At 49.8% G+C, this 21263-nt stretch overlaps 1 protein-coding gene across 1 annotated transcript in view; it reads right to left on the reverse strand.

Moving 5' to 3' along the window:
- GALNT14 (polypeptide N-acetylgalactosaminyltransferase 14) overlaps positions 1-21263 on the reverse strand; it is a 188404-nt gene that overhangs the window by 105347 nt on the left and 61794 nt on the right. Inside the window, exon 2 of the mRNA XM_026658187.2 lies at positions 3423-3592. Coding sequence (XP_026513972.1) covers positions 3423-3592 — 170 coding nt within the window. The remainder of the gene's footprint in view (positions 1-3422; positions 3593-21263) is intronic.

Raw genomic sequence — 21263 nt, forward strand, 5'->3', positions numbered from 1 at the left:
AAGCAGGACTGGGGAACACAAGGGAAAGGAGTTCTAATTTAGCTCTCAGAAGGAAGGGTTCAGATTGCCCCAGCTGCTCCAGGCAGGTCAGATCCCCTCCCCATACATCAAATCCACCCCTAAGTGATACCATCCAGGAGAAGATGCAGCTCCTTCACTGTGCTACCAAACCAACAAGCCTCTGCTGTCTCTTCTAGTGCAAACCCTTTAAATAATTCTTTGCACCACTTGTCACTGTCCTGCATGAAGCAGCACAGTGCTGGGGGCCAGGAAGTCCTGGTTTCTAATCCTGGATCTTCCCCAGGCTGTCTAGACAGCCTTGGGCAAGTCCCTCAGTGATTGTATTGCCCCATGTGTGAGTAAGGTACTTCACAAGGAGGTGAAGAATCAATTAGTGATTGTTTGTTCACTGCCCTGAAAGGAATACTGCTTAGATTCATAGATTCTAGGACTGGAAGGGACCTCGAGAGGTCATCGAGTCCAGTCCCCTGCCCGCATGGCAGGACCAAATACTGTCTAGACCATCCCTGACCTACTCTTATCTAACCTACTCTTAAATATCTCCAGAGATGGAGATTCCACAACTTCCCTAGGCAATTTATTCCAACCCCGCCCCCCAACTCCCTGCACTAAGCCCCCTGCCTGCACCTCGCACCCCAACTCCCTGCCCTGAGCCCCCTCATACACCCCGCACCTCTCCTGCACCCCATCCCCCTGCCCTGAGCCCCCTGCCGCACCCCAACCCCTTGCCCTGAGCTCCCTCATACACCCTGCACCCCTCATGCACCCCAACCCCCTGCTGCACCCCGCACCCCTCCTGCACCCCTTTCCTGAGCCCCCCATACACCCCGCACACCTCCTCTGCCCCAATCCCTTGCCCTGAGCCCCTTCCTGCACACCGCACCCCCTCCCACACCTCACACTCCCTTCCGCACCCCAACCCTCTGCCCTGGCCCTGCATACAATTTCCCCACCCAGATGTGGCCCTCGGCCCAAAAAGTTTGCCCACCCCAATTGTATGCCCTAGATGCCACTCATGGAGATCTCAGCTCTCCCCTGTGAAAGATGGGATGGCAACAGGATAGGTCTCCATAGGGCAGCATTCACTCCTTCCGCAGGACCCCGAGAAGGATTCTCTGCAGGTCTGGGGATCCAGACATGGGGAGTGGGTGGGATGTGCCTCACCCTCCATCAGCAACATGGGATTAGGAGAAAGGTATTAGAGCTAGAGGCAGCGGGTAGTGTCACAGGGACTGCTGCTGGCCAAGAGAGCCCTATGAGTGTGGCCCCATTGGAACTGCACCGGCAAGAAGCTGGCTTGGATCACAGAGCCTTATGTACGGCCCTGGCCTCCCACTGAGTCCTTGAAATCTATGAGGATCCCAGGGCTCCAAGGGACTGCAGGCAGGCCCCATAGAAAACGCTGCCCCCGCCCCATCAGAATGACCAGGGAGAACACTTTGCCAGAAGAACCTCAGGGAGATTCCCTACCATAAGTTTGCCCACAAGAGGGGACGATTGGGGCCGCTATTGCTACATGCAGCTGACTGAAGAAGTGACAACATGTGCCGAGCAGGGAGGATATGGCCTGTGGCAGCTTTTCCCCTGAAGAGCCTCGTGGGGAAAATGAGGATTAAAACTGGGTGAGCTCTTGTAAAGGAAAGTGCCGGAATCCTTTGCCTAGCTATAGTGAAATCAGGCCCTTCTAGACCCTCCCCACCCCTCAGAGCTGAAAGCACTCAGCTGCTGCCTGTCAGTTTTCCACTGTCATTAGGGGAGTCCATCACCACTAAGTCAAGCAGCACTGTAATTATGAAAGAAGACAATCCCCCAGATGGCACAAATCCACCTGTGAAGCACCATCCAAATGGCCCTCCAAAGCAGAGAGCGTGTTTCTTTGAGTGTGCCACTCAGGAGCCCTTTCCTTTGGCTGATGGAGAACTAGCCGGATAAGTTCTTATATTTCTCTCCCCCCCCCGCAACGCCTCCACTTTCACTCTGCAATAATCCCTTCCTCCCTTTATTAACCCCTTGTCCTGCTGAACAAAATAGCGAGCAGCTGTGCTGCACTTGGCACCTCATTTGATTGTTTCTTCCGCAGCGCAAGATCTCCGCGGGCCAGAGGGGTCAGTGCTGGTGGTATGCTCACACACATAGACACGTGGTCCTGTTCACTCAAAATTCTGCCTGTCTTGGAGGAAGGTGAGGTCTACTTTTCCTCGAGAATCTGAATGGAATCCTATGGTGTTCACCCTCCTGAGCAGGTGAAGTTTTCAGTGGATAGGATGTCAGCATCAGACATCAGACTAGACAAACACAAGGGGGAAGTCTCATCCTAAGAAAATAGAGACCAAATCAGACCCCTTCCTCTTCATTTGTGGGTGGATCAGTGAATACTGTTTCCTCAACACAAGCACCCAAAAACTAATGAAAGGGGCACTCAATAAATTTAGGCCTAACACTTAGGTTTGGTTTATATTGAATAAAGTGGGAGAGGTCACAAGCATCATAGAAATAGAATAAAATCACACAGTTGCTAGCTCTCAGGATTTTATTGCGTGTCTCATGATATTTGGTGCTTCTCTGAAAGCCCTGGCTTCAGGAGGTGATTCGGAGAGGAGATCTGCTTTCAGTTTTAAAAAGTAAAGTTTCTAACCCTAATGGTTGCAGAGAAAAGCTTGAAAACAGGACTTGAATGCACCCTAAAGGAGCAGAAGCCAGAAGGGAAATAAAAGGCACTCGGCATTTATTTTAAGCCAATCTCATGATTTTGTGGACCCATCTCATGATTTTGGAGGTCAGCATGAAAATCAAGAAACATTTAAAGGTCAGACTTGACAAAGCCCTGGCTGAGATGATTTAGTTGGGGATTGGTCTGGCTTTGAGCAGGGGGTTGGACTAGATGACCTCCTGAGGTCCCTTCCAACCCTGATATTCTATGATTCTTTTTAAAATTTCAGTGCAATCAGTAGGGATTTTTGAGGATTTAAACATCCCCTTCCAATTTGGGAAAAAAACTAAAACAGCATTAGTGTGTTTGCACAAGAGAACCAGGAGTAGAAACGGACTATAAACAAGAAGTAAAATTGACCAGTCTAGCTTCCCTGCCCTGGTGAAATGCAAACAACGTATCAAACAGCACAAATCTGTTTCAATTAATTGTCTAAGGTGATATTAGTAATGCATATAATAAATTATTTTTAAGCCAACATGTCTTATCTCATCAGGGTCTCTTTGAAGACAAAGATATCCCCTAGGTATGTTCCCAATCCAAGAACATAGTGTGCCACGTCTCTAGCCCATTAATTCCCCCCCAAGCGTACTTTTTTGTCTCCAGTGCACACCTTTAAAGAAGGACCAATCATGTCCCTTTTTGACTAGTGCTGCCTGATCAAGGAAGAGGATGGGAAGGATGCAAGAACCTGTAATGCCTGGTGTCGCGGATGGCACGGTCACTGGGAATCCTCTCACTCTCCCGCTGGTTAAAGGCATAGAGGCGGTATGGGTCCTCTCCGCCCTTCCATTTCCGGGCATTCAGGTACCTTCTCTCTTCAAACTGATCCCAGAGGTCATCCCAGTCGACATCTGAGCCCTGCACACACAAACATTGAACCCCGTCAGAACATGGAGGCCTGCACGTCACAGGTGTCTCTGGGTAGAGTGCAGTGACACCCAGCAAATGTTTAGCAGCTCCTCAGCACATGTGCTCTCTCGCGCCCGCTCACAAATAGTAGTTGAAGTCAATGGAGTTGCACCGATTTACATCAGCTGAGGATCTGGCCCGCTACAGATTAAAAGGACACGACCACGGGGGACCCTTAGCACTGCCCTTTGGCAGCTAGCTCTTCAGGCCAACCTCAGCACCATCCAACAGCCATGACTCGCTTGGTTAAATTATATTGTGTGTTTTAATGTCTTCTCACACCTGTCAAATATTCAACCGCCTGGCAAGGGCGCTTCGGCTCAATCTGCACTTCCTTTCAGATACCTTGGTGCAACATCTGTCCTGAAACGCTGCCTGCTCACCTGGACGTAACGCCCCTGTAGGGTGACCAGATTCCCGATTTTATCGGGACTGTCCCAATATTTGCTTATTTGTCCCGCGTCCCGACCTACCTTCGGTCGGGACGTGAATTGTCCCGATATTTTGCCTCCGCTCATTGGATCCCTCCCCAAATCCCCGCCCTGGCCCTGCCTCCAACCCCACCCCCTCACTGCCCCATTGGATCCCTCCCCAAATCCCCGCCCTAGTCCCGCCTCTTCCCCAAACATGCCGCATTCCTCCTCCTCCCCCCTCCCTCCCAGGCTTGCGCTGATCAGCTGTATGGTGGTGCAAGCGCTGGAGGGAGGTGGAGACGGAGCGGAGGCAAACTGGTGGGGGGGGCGGGGTGTGGAGCTCCAGAGGCCTTTTTTTTTGCTCCGTCCCGGCCCCCGCGTCCCAATATTTCACCTGTGTGATCTGGTCACCCTACTCCCCTGTCTCCACATTATTGCAGACAGCAGGGGGTCCTGCAAAGCAAGGCATTTGGGGATAAATCATCCCCACTGTTTGCTCGGGTATAGAGGAGCAACAGGGCTACGATGTTGCTCGCCTGGCTGTACAAGAGTCAAAGTGTCCTTTCGTTAAGCAGCACACAATGGGTCTGGGCCAGCTCTGAGGTGGCGAATGCAAGGTGCACTCGATAAAAATCGCATCGTTAGGCAGCACAACCTCTTTGATCTCAGCCTATGTGTAATACAGAGTGATTCAAACATGTACAGTAATTTCAGCACCAAAGAAAATTGTGATCTTATCGAATAATTGATCTTTTTTTTGTTACTCCAGCTCACAGCCACTCTCCCCTGCTAATGGCACAAAATGAAGCTTTTGAAACAGGCGATTTTTATCCCATAATTGATTTTATTCACATCGGACAGCACATTCTCCATGTTAATAGGAAGGGGGAGGGGAAAGTGATGGCTCTTGCAAATGAACAGCCTGTATCCCATACATCAGTTTAAGCAAAAAGGGCTGGATCAAGATTCCCCTCGAATGTCCCTTCTCCTGCTGCAAGGCCATTGGAGTGAAATTTAAGGGAACACAGGCCGCCTCCAAAGGCATGGCACTGCTTCACAGCACAAAGAGACTCCCAGGTCCCTCAAGGCCTCTATGGTTTTAACCAAAGGCGGCTTTATTTCTCGTCCTCCCTCCGGAGCACTCCCAATATTTCTTACTGTTGCTCACCCTGTTGGGCCAAATTCTGATTTCAGTTACACCAGCGTAAATCAGGACCTAACTCAGTGATCCTCAATGTTATTACTGATCAGTGACATGGAGATCAGAGTCTGGGCTGTTGAATGTAAACTCTTCAGGGCAGAGACATCAAGGCTCATTCTGACCTTACACTGGTGTAACGCCATTATTCTCCCTGGAGAATACTCTCTCTCTGTTCCCTGGGGGCCAGATTCACCCTGCTGTAACTCCAGCTGAGTCCATCTCCACCAGTGGAGTTATCTCAGAAAGAAATTTGGCCTTTGGGTTCCATCTGGTCAATTTACTAAGCAGAGGAAGCGATTCCCCTCTGGCACCTACTAAGCCCATGCAACAACAGAGGAGCAAGCTCAATTCTATTCCAACCCTGATCTAAGCACATTATCAGGCCTGGTCTGATTGCAGAAGCTTTATTACCAGCCATGCGGCAATAGGCAAGACGACCATGACTTTATTTTCATATCCCAAGGTGAGCATACAGTTGCTGAGAGTTATAAAAATCATCTTTTAACTTGCAGACGCAGCACATTCAGCAGAGGGAATAAATATGGTGCACCACAGTGTCATTTCTTACAATTGCTTTTCTGCTTATAGCCACTCTACTGGGCTGGGCTGCCTCTGATGACAATCACAGAACAGTCCACTTTACTGAACATCAGTCTGGCATCCCAGGACACCAAGAACGAAGGAAAGTTATTAAAATGTTAAGGCCACTCCAGTCCATCAGGAGGTTCATGAGCAGAAGGCTATCCATAAAAGTTTGTAGGCTCTTGGTAGGAATGCAGAATATTGTGCAATAAATATAGTTTATGTTTTTTTAAGGCATCTTGTAAAACATGATTTACCAGCACAGTGAAAGATCAGGGAAAACTGAGCTGATTGCATCTCAGAACCACTGAAGCCCTGAAATTTACAAGGGTTGGAGAGGATCCTGAGATTCCAGCTCTGTTGAAGAAACAGTCAGCGGTTTAGATCCCAAGCTGAAGTTGTGTTTTTGAAAAAAAGTTCTATAAAACTTAATATGAATAGAAATGTTTCCATTTTAAAATGGCCATAAAAACAGGTCATTTAAAAAAAATGTATATGAAACAGTGTTATTGAACTAGACAGGAGACCCAGAAAAGGGAATGGACTATAAACAGGAAGTGAAACTGACCAGCCAAGTGAGGGAAGAGCAAAAATTAAACCATCTGCAAAATATTACAAATTTCTTTCAGCTTTATATAGAAGAGGTAATATAGTGTGGTCCTAATTCTCCATTGCCCTGCACCTTGTGTACTCCTTTACACCAATGCTCAAGTGGATGTAGGGCAGAACAGTGGAGAATCAGGCTCTGCATTGAGAGATTTGTCAGTACAGCATCCCTTTAAAAACCTTGGCATAATGGCAACCTATCCCGGGACGGTATGGCTAAGCGGCTTGGCCCTTTGATCTCTGAATAATTATGCTGCAAGGGAGTATGGGCAAGTCTCTGCCAGCTTGAGCTTGATGCTTGCCAAGTTCACATGGCATAATGGACAGATGCAGTTCCAAGACAATGCAATTAGGCAACTGCTGTGATGTCAACCATATGTTCTAGGCACCTCTGTTCGTACTTGCAGCATTACAAGGACACCAGCCATTTACATATGGTGGTGAGGCTGCAACAATAAACTCTGAAGTTCTGAACAGCCTAGCCTGTGGGTACAGTGGTTGAGTGTGCTCCAGCTAGGATTGTGTGCTCAGCAGACAAGGCAAGGAAACAAGCTACTGTAGATGACTGAATAGGACTTTTCCATTTATAGATGCCGATCCTTGGATAGAAGGCATCTGATGTCTAGAAGCAGAGCTGGTTTATCAGACAGTGAATGCTTCCTGCAATTAAAATGGAATGTTCCCCCATCAAGTTTGGGGCACTGTGCTTCTGGGAGGTGCATCTAGGGTGACCATCTGCATTTTAAGGAAATGCCACTAGAAAGACTATAGTCCAGCCCACCTTCACTTCCAGAAGCTCAGGCCACGCACAGGCAAGGCAGCACTGCCTTTTGCCTGGCCTCTCCCTGGAAGCTGGGGAGACTAACAGACTGTCATTACCGTGCTCCTCCTCCTCTTCCCCCCGCCCCCAAGCTGTCTGCCTGCCCCTGAGCTGACTTTCTCTCCTTTTAAACTCTTCCTCCACTCCTGGCATACCTTGAAGGTGCTGCAGGGTAGGGCCACCTATGAGCCCAGAGTAACTCCTTAACCCCTTCCTGCACAGTGTGGGGCTTGCACACCCTGCCACATGTGTGTCACCCTACACAGATGGGACATCAGACGCAGAGCTTCAGCACTTGATTACATTCTGCAGAGTTTACCCCAGTGTCCTGGCCAAATTCCTATTGGATAATTACACTCTCTTTACTATAGCTAAATACCCCCTTGAAGTCTCATTGGGATGCAGTATTCTTCAACCTCCTCTCCTAAACTTCCTGTGAGGCTGCATGCAATTGGATGGGAATGTTTAGACAGCAAATCTGCACTGGATATCAGGAAGGATGCATTGTATATATATACACAAGTGTTTTACTGACAGACGGCTTCTCCAGCTTGCAGGTAGGCGATTTACCTATTCCTGGACCACTGACAAAGGAAAGGAAAAGCCCTATCACACATGCAGGGACCACACATCAGTTCTGGATTATTGGATAAGATCTTCATTATATTTCCACCATGTTTTATCACCTCTTCCTCACACTAGAATTCTGTCTTGGGAGTTATTTAACCGATGTGCAGAAATCTAAATTTAATTTATTATGATCTAACTCACTTTAGAAGCCAAATTACCCTGCACTAGAGAAAGATCAAGTCAATATTCCACTTGCCTTTCTATTTATCTTCTGCAGGGCTCCTCTCTCTCTTTGTCTCATTCATTTTCTCCCATGTTCTGGTAATAAATTCTAATTTTTTTCCTACACAATTAGGCAATTTCTCTTTCAATGCTGCAGTTTAATGTTTGGTATTAATTATAGGAAACAGTCACTTCTTTTGGCAGAAGAGTTTGAGAGATTGAATAAGTCTACAGCAGAGGGAGAAAAAAACCCATTCTCTGGTTTAAAAAAGGGGGGAGGGGCAGCCTACCACTTTAATGAAATAGGTTCTTCTCTCTTCCTCTCAATAGCACCAGGCAAACCACTCTGTTAGGAAACTTGCCTGTTACAGATTCACTTACAGTAGTTAATCAGGTTCACCAGCTGTGAAAAGCAAGCTCTGCTTTTGTGCTTTAGATGGGTGAATGACTCACAGAGTTTGAGATCAGTTTAGAAGAGTTGCATCTAAAGCCTTTCAGGACTATACAAACTGGCATCAATATTAGCCGGGATATACCATGAAATAGGCATAGTCGTGACATTTCTAGTAATTCCATGGGGCTGGAAACCAGCACAGTGAGCAAACATTTGTCCCTGGTAGCTGCCACCTTGTGTATTAGAACGCTTTTTTTAAGGAAGCCTCCAGCCTCTAGGATTGTGGAGAAAGCTATTCAAATGGGAGCAGGGTGTGAATGGATGCCAATAACTGCCGTACATCAATGGAATGTTAATTCTGAAACTTACTGATGACAACTTAGATTGCAGTAAAGGTAACTATTTCACTGCTGGTCAAAGAAAGAAAAACAATCATGATCATGTCAGGCATGAGCCAAAGCCTATTGAAGACAATCAGAGTCTTTAAATTGACTTCAGTGGGCTTTAGACTAGGTTCATTATGAAGATTTGAACAATCGACCTTGAGTGCCAACACTTTGACAGCAGAAGTGAGTGAATCTTGGGCTGTGGGTGGAGCTTCCGACAGCACTGGAACCCACACTGGCTGAGAATGCATCTTTGTCCACCTTTAGCAGCTGAGCCGGATAAGAGCCTACTACAATTGGCAGCTGCCAATCCCTGTGTTCAGACCACTTGAGCAAAACTGTCCCTCAAAAGTGCCTTCAGATCCTTCAGGATTCGAGATTATTATTTATAATTTAAAATACCCAGTGAGTTCTAATGCTTCACTATACATGGACTGAACAGAACCGGATGTGGCCAACTTTTAAATAGACCCTTTCCAGGTTTTTGGACCCCAATATTCCCCTACAAGTAGCTTTTCCTGTTCAGCTGGGAGGGCAAAGTTCTTCCCCTGCATTGCTTCAGTGAAGGGTGTGCAGCAAGGAGCCACTGTTAGAAATGAACAAGTGTGGTGTCTGGTGCATCCCACACAAACAAAAAACTAATTCGAGACACATTAGACTAGTCCTCGCATAGAAGCGTCAGAGTGCGACCAGCTGACAAACAACCCGAATGCATCAGGAATAACACACCTGGATAAGCCCTTGGGAATCAATTATAGTGCCAAGGGAGCGGGGGCGGGGAGAGAAACTGTGTACGCTCTAAAGGGAATTGGCTGAGTTCATCCCTGGTAGAAGTCAATGGCATTACACCAGGGATGAACTGGATCTCATCAGCATAGTCTCCCACTCTCTGACCCCCACCTGCTTTCCCCAATCAAAACCCTGAGCTATCACCTCCCTGGGCACGTTACAAGGAGAATAGAAAATGCCACAGGCAGACTAGAGACAAAATTCAATTCAAAGGGGATCTACCTTATTACACCAGATATTTGACACTTTCCCAGCTGAGAACACTCTGAACTGCCTCTTCCTTCTTTACCAGCTTGCTAAGTGGGCTCCTCCAAACCACCTGTAGCCCTATTAAAGAGAGAGAGAAGTCTCTCGCTGTGACAGTACATTAAGAATTGAGAGTCTAAGCACAGAGATGTACTTCCTTGTCTGCCTCTTAAATCAAGGCTCAGAAAAGAAAGGGGGGAGAGTGCTCAAAGAGCAGGTCATTAGCAGTAAAGACTACAATTTTCCAGAGATTGTTAATGCTTTGTTTATGTGGATTTCTATGAATATGACATTTTAATGGCATAATAATTGTGTGATTACAGTGCAGCAGGGATTGCTGGAGCAGGAACAGAGAGTGAGTGGCTCAGACCGATGCAGCTGTGGGTTCTTCAGTTTCCCCTGGGAAGCTCAGGCTGCAGCCAGGTATCCACAGCATCTCCATCCAGGGCGCATGGGGGAGCCAGCCACCACGCCATTGCATCCACACACTCCCACCACGAGGGTGGAAACCGCTTCAGTAACAGGTACTGTAAGTGGCAGGTCAAGGCTGCCATGGAAGGGAGAAGGATGCAGTTACAAGAGCATGTCACCCAGCGTGCATCACCCAGCTGGTTCGAGATGCCTCGCTTGCCGCTGGGCTTTACTCAGTGTGGTGCTGCATGCAACGATCCACGGTGCTGCAGGAGGATCAGGTTCATGTCACCCAACCTGCCCCTGGTGCATTGCCCACTGTGTTGCTGCACGCAGTAAGGAAGAGCTCAGTGGGCTGAGCTGATGCACGCTCCCCTGCCTGCTCCTCCCAGCCCTTTACCTAGAAAGGTGCTGTGTGCAATAATGAGCCTTGCTGGGCCATTCTGCTTTTATTATTGGCCCCAGGGCTATGAGAGCCAGTATCCTGGAGATTAGTGTTTGCAAATGCGGCCATGCCAACCCAACAGAAACAGGTTGGGAAAAGTATAAACAGAGCTGAGGGGCTGAATCACCAGCAGGGGCGGCTCTAGCTTTTTTGCCGCCCCAAGCACGGCAGGCAGGCTGCCTTCGGCGGCTTGCCTGCGGGAGGTCCTCCAGTCCCGCGGCTTCGGCGTACCCGCTGCCGAATTGCCGCCGAATCTGCTGGACAGGCGGACCTCCCGCAGGCATGCCGCAGAAGGCTGCCTGACCGGTAGGGCGCCCCCCGCGGCTTGCCACCCCAGGCACGCGCTTGGAGCGCTGGTGCCTGGAGCCGCCGCTGATCACCAGCACTCCCTGCAGCTCCTTGGGTTTTCCTTGGAGCTCTGCCATCCAACCTTGCTTAGCTTAAATAAAAAAAGACCATGGCTCCAGAGGTGGTATCTGCAAATTGCAACTACATTTAGGGCAACAGAAGATTAATTCAAGGAGAGAAGGGGCATAAATTTCACCCTGGGAGTACAGGCCAACCCTTGTTTTATATACATCTCAAGGGACATCCAAGCCCTTTGTAAAGGCCAGTGAAAACCATAGACCAGGCAACAGTTCTTTGCCTCAGCAGATCAGACGAGGTGAAGTGGCAACACAAAAGCATACGGTGAGATGTGCAGGAGTACAGTCTGGGATGTTTTTCAATCGCAGGCCTAACGACACCATTTGTCGAGGCCCAATGCAGAAGAACCAATCCAAGTTTTGTTTACAGAGGGCCACTCCCAACACCTAAGGCCAATGAGCATCCAACCCAGATATAACAAACACAGGCAAATGTGCCCTTATCCCAGGGTGAGTCTGACCCAAGGATCTGTCCAAATTCAGAGAGAGAAAGCGACTCAACACGCTCCTTTTTGTAGTTCCTAAAGGAGCCATAGACCCCAGCTCAGCCCCCTCTTCATTCCCCCTTGGCTGGGAATCTTGGCAATGCCTGCCGTGAGGGCAGCCATCTGCTGTAGATTAAAGGTTTTTAATTCTCTCCCTGCCAGCCATGAGGTAGGGCCTCCATTCTCTGCCATACACTCTCAGACCTCCCAACGGGCTCAGGATTATCCTGCTTTGAACCCCCAACCCTCTTCTCCTGGTCAAATAGCAGTTAGACCGAGGCCCGCCACTTGAGAGGACTCCCAAATCAAGTGGTGTTGCAACCTGTTGCATGGGATCACAGCGTCACTCAGGTTTGGTCCCTCTGCTCCTCTATCTCAGTCTACGGAGGGAGAGATGGGCCAAACCTGAATGGTGCTGTGTCCTGCTTTAGCCACTTGTAATGTTAGAAGGTATGCACCTGGTTGCTTTCCTTCCACTGCCCATCCTGAGACATCTAACCCTCACATTATACTAGGGTTCTCACTGCATTTCTTTCCTATATACGCTATCCCCAGGGTGTATATACCATCCACACAATTCACTCATTATGCATTTGCCGATCACAGCCACAACCCACAGTCCCCACAACCAGCTGAGATCAGAGGCAACAAGAACAAGTGGTGTAAGAAACACACTGATGAGTATGGCTGTAGAGGTCGACCTGAATTGGGCAAGAACCAGAGGTTCTGTGAGCATGCAAACCACTGCCCTCTTCAGGATGGAATGAGACCTGCACAAAGTGCATGCAATTAAGTTGTGGGGTAGTAGCAGTCCTGCAAGGAGTAGAAAAAGCATGAATGCTAAGGGGGATTCTTCAGGAGCTTGTGCAACAACAGCCTGTGCTCTAGGAAAAGAGGGTCCCAAGTTCTAATGTATAATTTAACTGCTGACTATGTTCCCTACTTGTAGGCAGCCCAGAGACTGATACAGAATGCACAATATGTGCTGCAACAATTATAAATACCGAGTCTGGGGGAAATGTTCTGAAACTGAAAATTAAAGATTCCAGTAAGGTGTGAAAGACATTAAGAAATAAAAAGGAACCCCTCAGTTTGGCACAGCCCGTTCTATTCACCAGTCTTCGACAAGTGTCAACACACTGCCAGTTGCAGCGTGAATGCCAGCTGTCTGCAAAATATGCTGCCTGTCACCTGTAAAGAGCATTAAAATTCTACTTCTGCTAGGAGTATCCAGGAAAGCAAACACCTTGTCGTTCTTTAGAAAAAAGCTAATTATCAGGTAAAAGAAACGCATCAGATTGTAGAACTGTCTGAGAAACACGAAAGCAGGTTCTGGCTCCCCATCCTTCTCTTTCCTGCCTCATTTCCTGGGAGACAGCCCATCCCCCATCCCCTCCTGCTGCCTTTTCCCAGGGCTCATCTGAAGATTAAGATCATATTTACACATCCCAAGGGCTGTTCATGCCAGTGACAGGCACTGGATCAATGTCCTCTATTTATTCTCAAGAGAAAAAATGCAGCAGGGATAGCGGTGGGCCAAGCTGTCCCGAGCCACAAACACCTCCTAGAGGTGAAAGGGGAGGTCAGTTTCCATGGCTCACACAGTGCTGGCACTGAGATGACTCATTGACCCTGTGATGGCAGTTTGCACAATACAGATATCGGATTACTAAACGCTGAACTGAGACCACTAGGCTCATTACATGTAAGACACCAGGCAGCTGTTCTATAGGAACCAGTTTTAGTCACCAAAAAACCCTGAGCGCTTGGCTAATTCTCATTGCCACCAAGACTTTTTCACCCATGGTGGCAGAGACAGTTGATGAGTTGTCCATTATGGGGCAGTAGCTGGTGGCCAATCAGTGCCATCCACATTGCAGCATGCCAGCCTCTTACACCCCCATGCCTTGGGGTGCTGGCAGAGGAGGAAGAGTCTGAATGAGTTTGACAGACACAACCATGCAGGGAGAAGTCTGATGCCCCATCACTCTGGTATCAGGGTATTAGAAATGATAGAATGCACATGGGAGAGACAGAGACGGACAAGTGGGCTTGCGGGGGTTGGTGGGGGCAGATGGAGTGGGGGAAGAAGGATGCGACTGGAGAAACTTTGAGGCAGCAGGAATCTGGCCCAGGCCTTCCCAGCTCTATGCCTCATGCCCATCACATGTCTCCAGAACAAAGATGGGGGGTCAAGAACCCAGCTTCCTCTCGGCCTGTCTCTCCTGCCATGCATCACAAAAAAAACACTGCAGCACTGTACCATATTGTCTGAGATGCTGGGTCAAGGCCCAGGGCTCCACACAACAGGGGTTGCGGACTTACACTGGAGGTGGAGTATCTGTGACAGAAGACACCATAGCCTGGTACAGCAAGATGGCACCATAACCAGATGTCTGACAACTGGACCCAAGATGAAGGGGGAGCAACATGGCGAAGGGCTACTGGCAGATCCCTGCTCAGGAAGCTTTGCCTGCCCTTAGTGTTTGACACCCAGGGGTTAGAGACTGAGCAGCAGCTTTCACAGTCAGTCTGAGGATCAATGGGCTTTGGAAATGGTCCTGCCCAGAGCCAGCACGTTCCTGGAAGGGCAACGCTGTGTGTGTTGCCCCTCGCTAGGATTGAAGCTCACATGGGCACGGGGCTCTCCAAGCTCTGAACTCTTTCCCCTCTAACCACTGAGCTACAGAGTCACATTCTCCGTCACCCAATGACTCTTTAAGAGAGTCTTAAACATCCTGCAGAGACCAGCTCGGGACAGAGCCAACCAATTGGAGCAGAGAACCTTGTCACACTGGTGCAAAAATCATAAAAGGGACTAAAACAACAGGTTTGAAAGAATGAGCCAGTGTAGCTGGCAGACATGTTAGAGACTGATTGTGCCATGCCTTGCACAAGTGTGCAAGGGAGTGGGGAGAAGTCCCTATGCAAAGACCAGCCTGACTCATTCTGGGTGCTTCTACAGTATCTCCATGGGGAGTCATGTGTCTCTGTAACAGCCCCTGGAGTATACAGTATCATGTGCTTCTAATAGCCGCATGCGGTGCGGTGTGTCTTTGTAATGCCCCCATGGGATATTCTATCCTGTGCCTCTAACATCCTGTGTATTTGCCATGACTGAGGCATTACAGAATGAATATAATAATATACCAACGGCACCACAGCATCAGCAAACACCCAAGAACTCCTGGCCATCTGGCACAGCCTGCCTCTGGGGACCCTGCTGTCCTGAGGTGTTTGTGCTCGCTAGAAGAGCAGTAACTCTCTTCCCCGCTTTTGGATGGCTTGAAGTTGTTTGTTTCCATTCAGGGGTACTGGAGGCGGACAGTAATCTCTCAGCAGGAATTGTAACCAGGCATTATACAAACGAGATTTAAATATCTGCTGCAGCATCGGGGGAGGCTCAATTATAGAGCTGTTACCGTCCGAGGCACTAATGCCAGCTGAAAGGATTACATCACTTCAAACAGAGAAAAGCTCATCCCACCTTCTCTTCTGGTGCCAGCGTGTGCTCTTAGGAAGGAACGCAACCCCAGCAGGGGCAGCTGGTGGAAAGCAACAAGCTTGACATAACAGGTACCTCCCCCACACAGCACAGTTAACCCGAGGGGAGCTGAGAGGGCCATCCAGTGAGGGGAAGGGAAATTCTATGTACAATGTCAGCAAAATGGGCCAGCATCACAGCCTGACTCCTCTGTGTGGCTCAGAACAGCTATTACATATATTACGTTATTATCCATAAGCCCCAGTTTAGATCAGGGCCCCAGGAGTGCTGTACATATACCTAATAGAGATAGTCCTTTCCCCCAAAGAGTTTATAATCTAAATAGACAAGAGAGCATGGGAGAAAGCATGTGTTATCCCCATTCAACAGGTGGGGAGCTGAGGCAGAGAGAGACTATGCAAATTTCCTGAAGTCACACAGGGTGTAGAATGCAAATCAGGTTTCCAGAGACAGTCTAGTGCCTTCACCACATGCGATTCTTCTCTGGAGCCTTTCCATGCCACCCTTGGCAATGTGTCTCCTCCCTAATCTGGATGGCGTGAGAAGGTAGTTCTGACTCCACGGACCATTTAGGCCCTGAACCAGCAAAGCACTTAAGCGCACACTTAAACTTTAGGCACTAGAAGGGTCCCCTTGAAGTCAGTACTCACATGCTTTTAAGTTAAGCACAGGCTTAAGTGCTTTGCTGAGTCAGAGCCTGGGTTGCTAGCCTCTGTACTGAGACTACCAGCTGTGGTGGTCATTTTGTGGGGACACCAACAGTGCACCAGGAACTGGATGGTGTCAAGCCAGTTATAGAATGAAAGCCAGGGTCTGACCATTTTTACTGAATTTCTTCTTGTGGCAAAGTTGCCACCCCAGCTCACCGCTCCAGACTGGCTATGGTGCTGCAGCAACTTTTTCCTCAGTTCCTCCCCCACCAAAACTGTCTTTTGGCCTCCTGTGGCCATAGGCGCATGCTGGCCCTCCAGCCAGATCCCATTATAGAGTTCTGCCCCTTCCAGTACCACAGAGTCCTTTACCCAAAGTCCCCTAAAGTATATATACAAAATCCAAACCTTTAGCCCAGGTAGCAGCCACCTCACCACAGGCATACCTCTGTTGCTCTGGATGGTCCTCCTGTTGAGCCATATACTTCTATGCCTCAATAAACCCTACAGCCCAGCAGCTGATGTGATCTGGGGTTCAGACCGACTAGAGCTCTTCAGAGCCCCTAACACCAGGCAGGCTTTCAGTTCACCCCTGGCATAGCCTGTCTTGTCCGCTCTCTCACCTTCTTTCAGGGTGTTTCCCAGAGAAAGGGAACTCTCCATCTCCCCTCTCCAACCCAGCTCCTTATGGAAACACGCCCTGCTCTGCCCCAGCTGGGCTTTATTTCTAAATTTCTCCAGGTGCTAGCAGGCTAGTTAACTGGCCTCTCTGGGCCATATTAACCCTTTCACAACATGGGTATGATGAACATCCCACCAGATTTCTGTTCTGAAAGAGTTTTAGGCAGCTTCCATGAGGCGCTGGCTTCAAGTTATCATTCACCTTTAAAGTAATCAGTCTTTTGACCCTGCTGGGACTTTTATAGGGGGGCTGTTCGTTGGTTTTGTGGGCTGTGCGGTTCTTCACTATATGTAGCAGGCCTGGATCCCAATGCAACTCACAGCCTAGCCTTAGCAAGCGTGATGGAGCAAAAGCGCTCAAGCCCACAATCCAGGTGGAATGAACAGTGGGCTAGGGCCTGCTGGAGACCTCTCCAACATCCCACTCCACCCTCCATAGGCGAGCGGGCATCTTTGATGCCTGAGGAGCTGCAAATCAGAAATTGATCTTGCCCCTGATTGGGGGGGGACAGGGGAAACCCCTTTTAAAATAGAATATTCATACAGATGGCTAATTAAAGCAAGATGCTTCCCTGCAAAGTCTGTCCTGCAGCCTGGCTCTCCAGAGAACCTCAAACCATTTGCTCTAATGCTTTTGTCTTGCCAATGAGCATTGAATACTCCCAGAGATGCACACGAGCTGCTCCATTTCCAAAGAAGGTAAATAGAAAAAGTCTATACATCACCTCCCATTGTAGCAGCAGGGCATTGAGGTCTGTTTGGGTTCCTCAGTGAACTTGTCTCTTACTTATTCCAGAGGCAATAACCTCCTCCCCGCCTCGTCCTGCCCCCCTGCGCTTTGGCTTCCTTCAATCCAGAATTCAGGTGCTAAATCTTCATCTTCTCTCACCTGGGTCTGAGCCAATGGAAAGATATGCATCAGGCTCTATGTGGCCTCCTTCAGTCTTATCACTGCCTCCCAGTCTCTTCGCGCCTAAAGTTCACACTCCTTGTCAAGGCTCTGCTTCCACCTACACTCATCTCTCCCCCACCCCACTCCTGCACTCTGCCTCTCTTCTCGCCCTGTTGCTCCCACTGGGCTAGATTCTGCCTTTTGCATGCCCATTAGAGGGGGTACCTCAGAGCAGTGCTACTCCCCAGCAGGAATTCTGGCTGAATCGTTTCTTCCTGAGGGCTCGCTGGGAGCCCCACCAGGGCAGCAGCACTACCAGGGCAGGCCATTCCTCTGGTTTGAAGCCAGACAGTCCTCTTCCTATGGTTCTCTTCCCAGTCCGGTTTTGTCCAGTATCACAGACAGGGGATGCCATTTTGAAGAGTGCACCGCCTCGCCCCCACCAGCATAACCTCACACATACAGTGCGTGTGAAGTCACGCCACATGGATGACGCCATCATCAGGAATGTGCTGCCACCTCATATGCAGTGTGTGTGCAAGGTCACACTGGTGGGGGCAGGGTGCTCTTCAGAATGTCATTCTCCATGTGACGTGACCTTGTACACACCACGTGTGCCAAGTCATACGAGTGTTGGCGGGGCACTCTTCAAATGAGTTCGTCCATGCGGCATGACTTCACTCACACCGGGCGTGCAAGGTCACACCTGTGGGGGGCAAGGTGGCACACTCTTCAAAATGGCTCCGTCCATGCGGCATGGTGTGTGCAAGGTCACACCAGCGGGGGCGGGGTCAAGCTGTTTTCGGAAGTACCAGAATGTCCAGTATTCTGGGGATGTGGCAGCTGCCGCCCTATTACCCATACTGTGGGTGCAACAAGTACTCATCTCTGCATGTCCTCCCTCTAACCTGCCCCCTCTCCACAGCAAGTGCCCTCGGGGGGCTAGCAGGGAGCAGGATCCATGTCCCCCAACCAACATGTGTCTGGTTCCTGCTACCCCACTTTCCTCCTCCCACACCCAGCCTTATGCTTCTCTCTCCCCCTGCAATGACATCCCCTTTTCTTTTGTCTCAGCCTGCCTTCTACTGTAACTTCCTCTCCAGAGCTGTCTGCTCTTTCTTCCTCTCTTGTCCTCCTTCAGCAGACACCTGTAGGAGCTACTTCAGTGCCCATGGCCTGCTCAGTCTTTGGCCTCTGCTGAAACTGTCAGGAAAGGTGCCAGTTCTGACAATGATCAAAGCCAGCTTCTAGTGTAAGGAAAGCAAGCTAATGCTTGGCCATTGCTTTTCCAGGAATACCAAACCACAAGCTAGCCCTATCTCCATCCGCAGGATCAGCGGGCATGGCAAAAACTCACTGCCAGATCCCCCTCTTCATAACAAGACTGGAAGGGGAGACAATGGCCTGATTTAAATGAAAGTTGTGGTTCCCGGCCAATGGGAGCTGCGGGGGGCAGCGCTTGCGGGCAGCACGCAGAGCACCCCGCCCCCTCCGCCTGGGGCCACAGGGACTTGCCGGCAGCTTCCAGGAGCAGCGCGGAGCCAGGGCAGGCAGGGAGCCTACCTTAGCCACGCTGCACTGCCAACTGGAAGTTGCCTGAGGTAAGCGCCGCCTGGCTGGAGCCCATGCTCCGATCCCCCTCCCGCATCCCAACCCCCTTCCCCAGGCCGGAACCCCCTCCCGCAACCTAATTCCCTTCCAGAGCCCATGCTCCTTCCCCAGCCCTGAGCCCCCGCCCGGAGCCTGCACCCCACACACCCTCCCACACCCCAACCCTCTGCCCCAGCCCTGAGCCCCCTCCTGTACCCCAAATCCCTCATCCCTGGCCCCACCCCAGAGTCCATACCCCCAGCCAGAGCCCGCACCCCCTGCACCCCAACTCCCTGCCCCAGCCCTGAACCCACTCCTGCATTCTGAACCCCTCAGCCCCAGCCCAGAGCCCCCTCCTGCACCCTGAAGCACTCATTTCTGGCCCTACCCCGGAGCCTGCACCCCCACTGGAGCCCGCATCCCCTCCCACACCCCAACCCCCTGCCCCAGCCCACTGAAAGTGAGTGAGGGTGGGGGAGAGCGAGCGACAATGGGGGGAGGGGATGGAGTGAGTGGGGAGCAGGGCCTCGGAAAAGGGGTGGGGCAGGGACAGGGCCTTGGGGGCGGGGCCTCAGGGAAGGGACGGGGCAGGAGTGTTCGGTTTTGTGCGATTAGAAAGTTGGCAACCCTAAGACATACCCATTCTAGCTTTGATTGAGTTAGCTTGAACAATAATAGCAGTGAAGCCATGGCAGCACAGGCTAGCCACCAGAGTACATGGCCAGGTCCCAGGCAGGCTTGTACTTTGATAGCTAGCCCATGCCACCACAGCTTCACTGCTCTTTTTAAGCAAGCAAGCTTGGGAATTCTTTCATCTGCTGCAATCACAGTTCCTGACTGCAGTGGAGACTTTCCCTGCTGATGACTCAAAAGGTGAGACCGTAGGAATTTAGGCACTGAAATACAGGTCTCCACCACTTGTGCTGAAGTAGTGGGAGGGGCACCGGGCATCCTTCACAGCCGTGTCCATTTGGCTCAGTGCATCCTACCCTGCTTGGAGCTGGAAGCGCTCCTTGGCCCGGCTCTCTGCTCACTCTGCCTAAAGCCAAGGCAATGCAGGCAGAGCACTCTGGTCCAGTTTCTCAGCAGCCTGGATAAGCGTGGGAGCTGCATGAGAAGCAATTTCATACTGTGAGGCATGAGCTCCCCAGATCTAAATGTTCCTAAAACGTGTGCGCACGCACGCCTGAAATACACAACTATACCCAGATACGAATTTCCCTATCGCTGCAATGCCTCCCCCTGCCCACACCACCACAGAACACCCCTAGTATCGGCGGAGGGGGTCTTTGAATTCCAAAGGCACATAGGACCCAGCTCCATTTAGAATCACTCACGAGTGCCCAGCACCCGGTATCTAATTCCTTAAAACAATAAATTAGCCCAGAGGCCAGCCTGACACATGGAGACAAATCCTGTTTAATTATAAAGAAAAGGAAGGCGATTATATCCTCCTGGAGACCACTCCTGCCTGCTTCTGTTTTATTTATACATGATACTGTATAATGAGCTGAATATTTAGGAGGTCAGCATAAAGCAAGCTGTTGCCTGGAGAAAAAAATACCCAACTCTGTATAGATTCACAGCCAGGCAGTGGGTATGGGAGGGTGGGAGGTTGCTCATTTCACTGCTGGCAAAGACCTCTTACATGGATCATCTCTTTCCCCCCCTACTCCAATCACACACTGGGAGATTGTTCCCTGTGGTACATTCTCCTGTCTAGCTCTAAAAGACCCATCTGTTGGGAGACTATTCCACACTCTACCCCCCATCAGAAATGTTTCCTAATACTCAACATATAGTTTCCTTTTGCTGAATTTCATCTCTTGCTCCTTGTTACCCTCCCCTTCCACCTCAATCCACTCCTCGTTCCTTGGGGTTTACGCCTTTCAAGGACCTGTGGACAGGCCTGTGCCCGCTTGGTCATTTAATCAAGCTATCTAAGATTTCACTCCTCATCTTTCTTTGTATGCCAACCCCTCCTGCCCTCTGATCATTGTTTGACTTCATTGTTGCTCTACACAGAGGTCCCTCCAGTTTGTTGATATCTTCCTGGCACTGACGTTCCCAGAGCTGGATACGTTCTGGGCTATGCTGCTATTCCGTGAGAAAGGATGGGATTTGGGAGACCTGGGTTAAGTCCTTGCTTTGTTACAGGTTTCTTGAGTGACCTAGGGCAACTCACTCGGGCCCAGATCCTCAGAAGATATTAAGGTCCCTAACCCTCATTGATTTAGGCTGGTCTACACGTAAGTTTTGCCAGAATAGCTGTCAATTAGAAGTGAGAGAGCTATGTTTGCAAAAACC

Source organism: Terrapene carolina, unplaced genomic scaffold, assembly GCF_002925995.2.
Source record: "Terrapene carolina triunguis isolate 2854851 unplaced genomic scaffold, T_m_triunguis-2.0 Scaffold406, whole genome shotgun sequence".
In the NCBI taxonomy this organism is placed as follows: domain Eukaryota; kingdom Metazoa; phylum Chordata; order Testudines; family Emydidae; genus Terrapene; species Terrapene triunguis.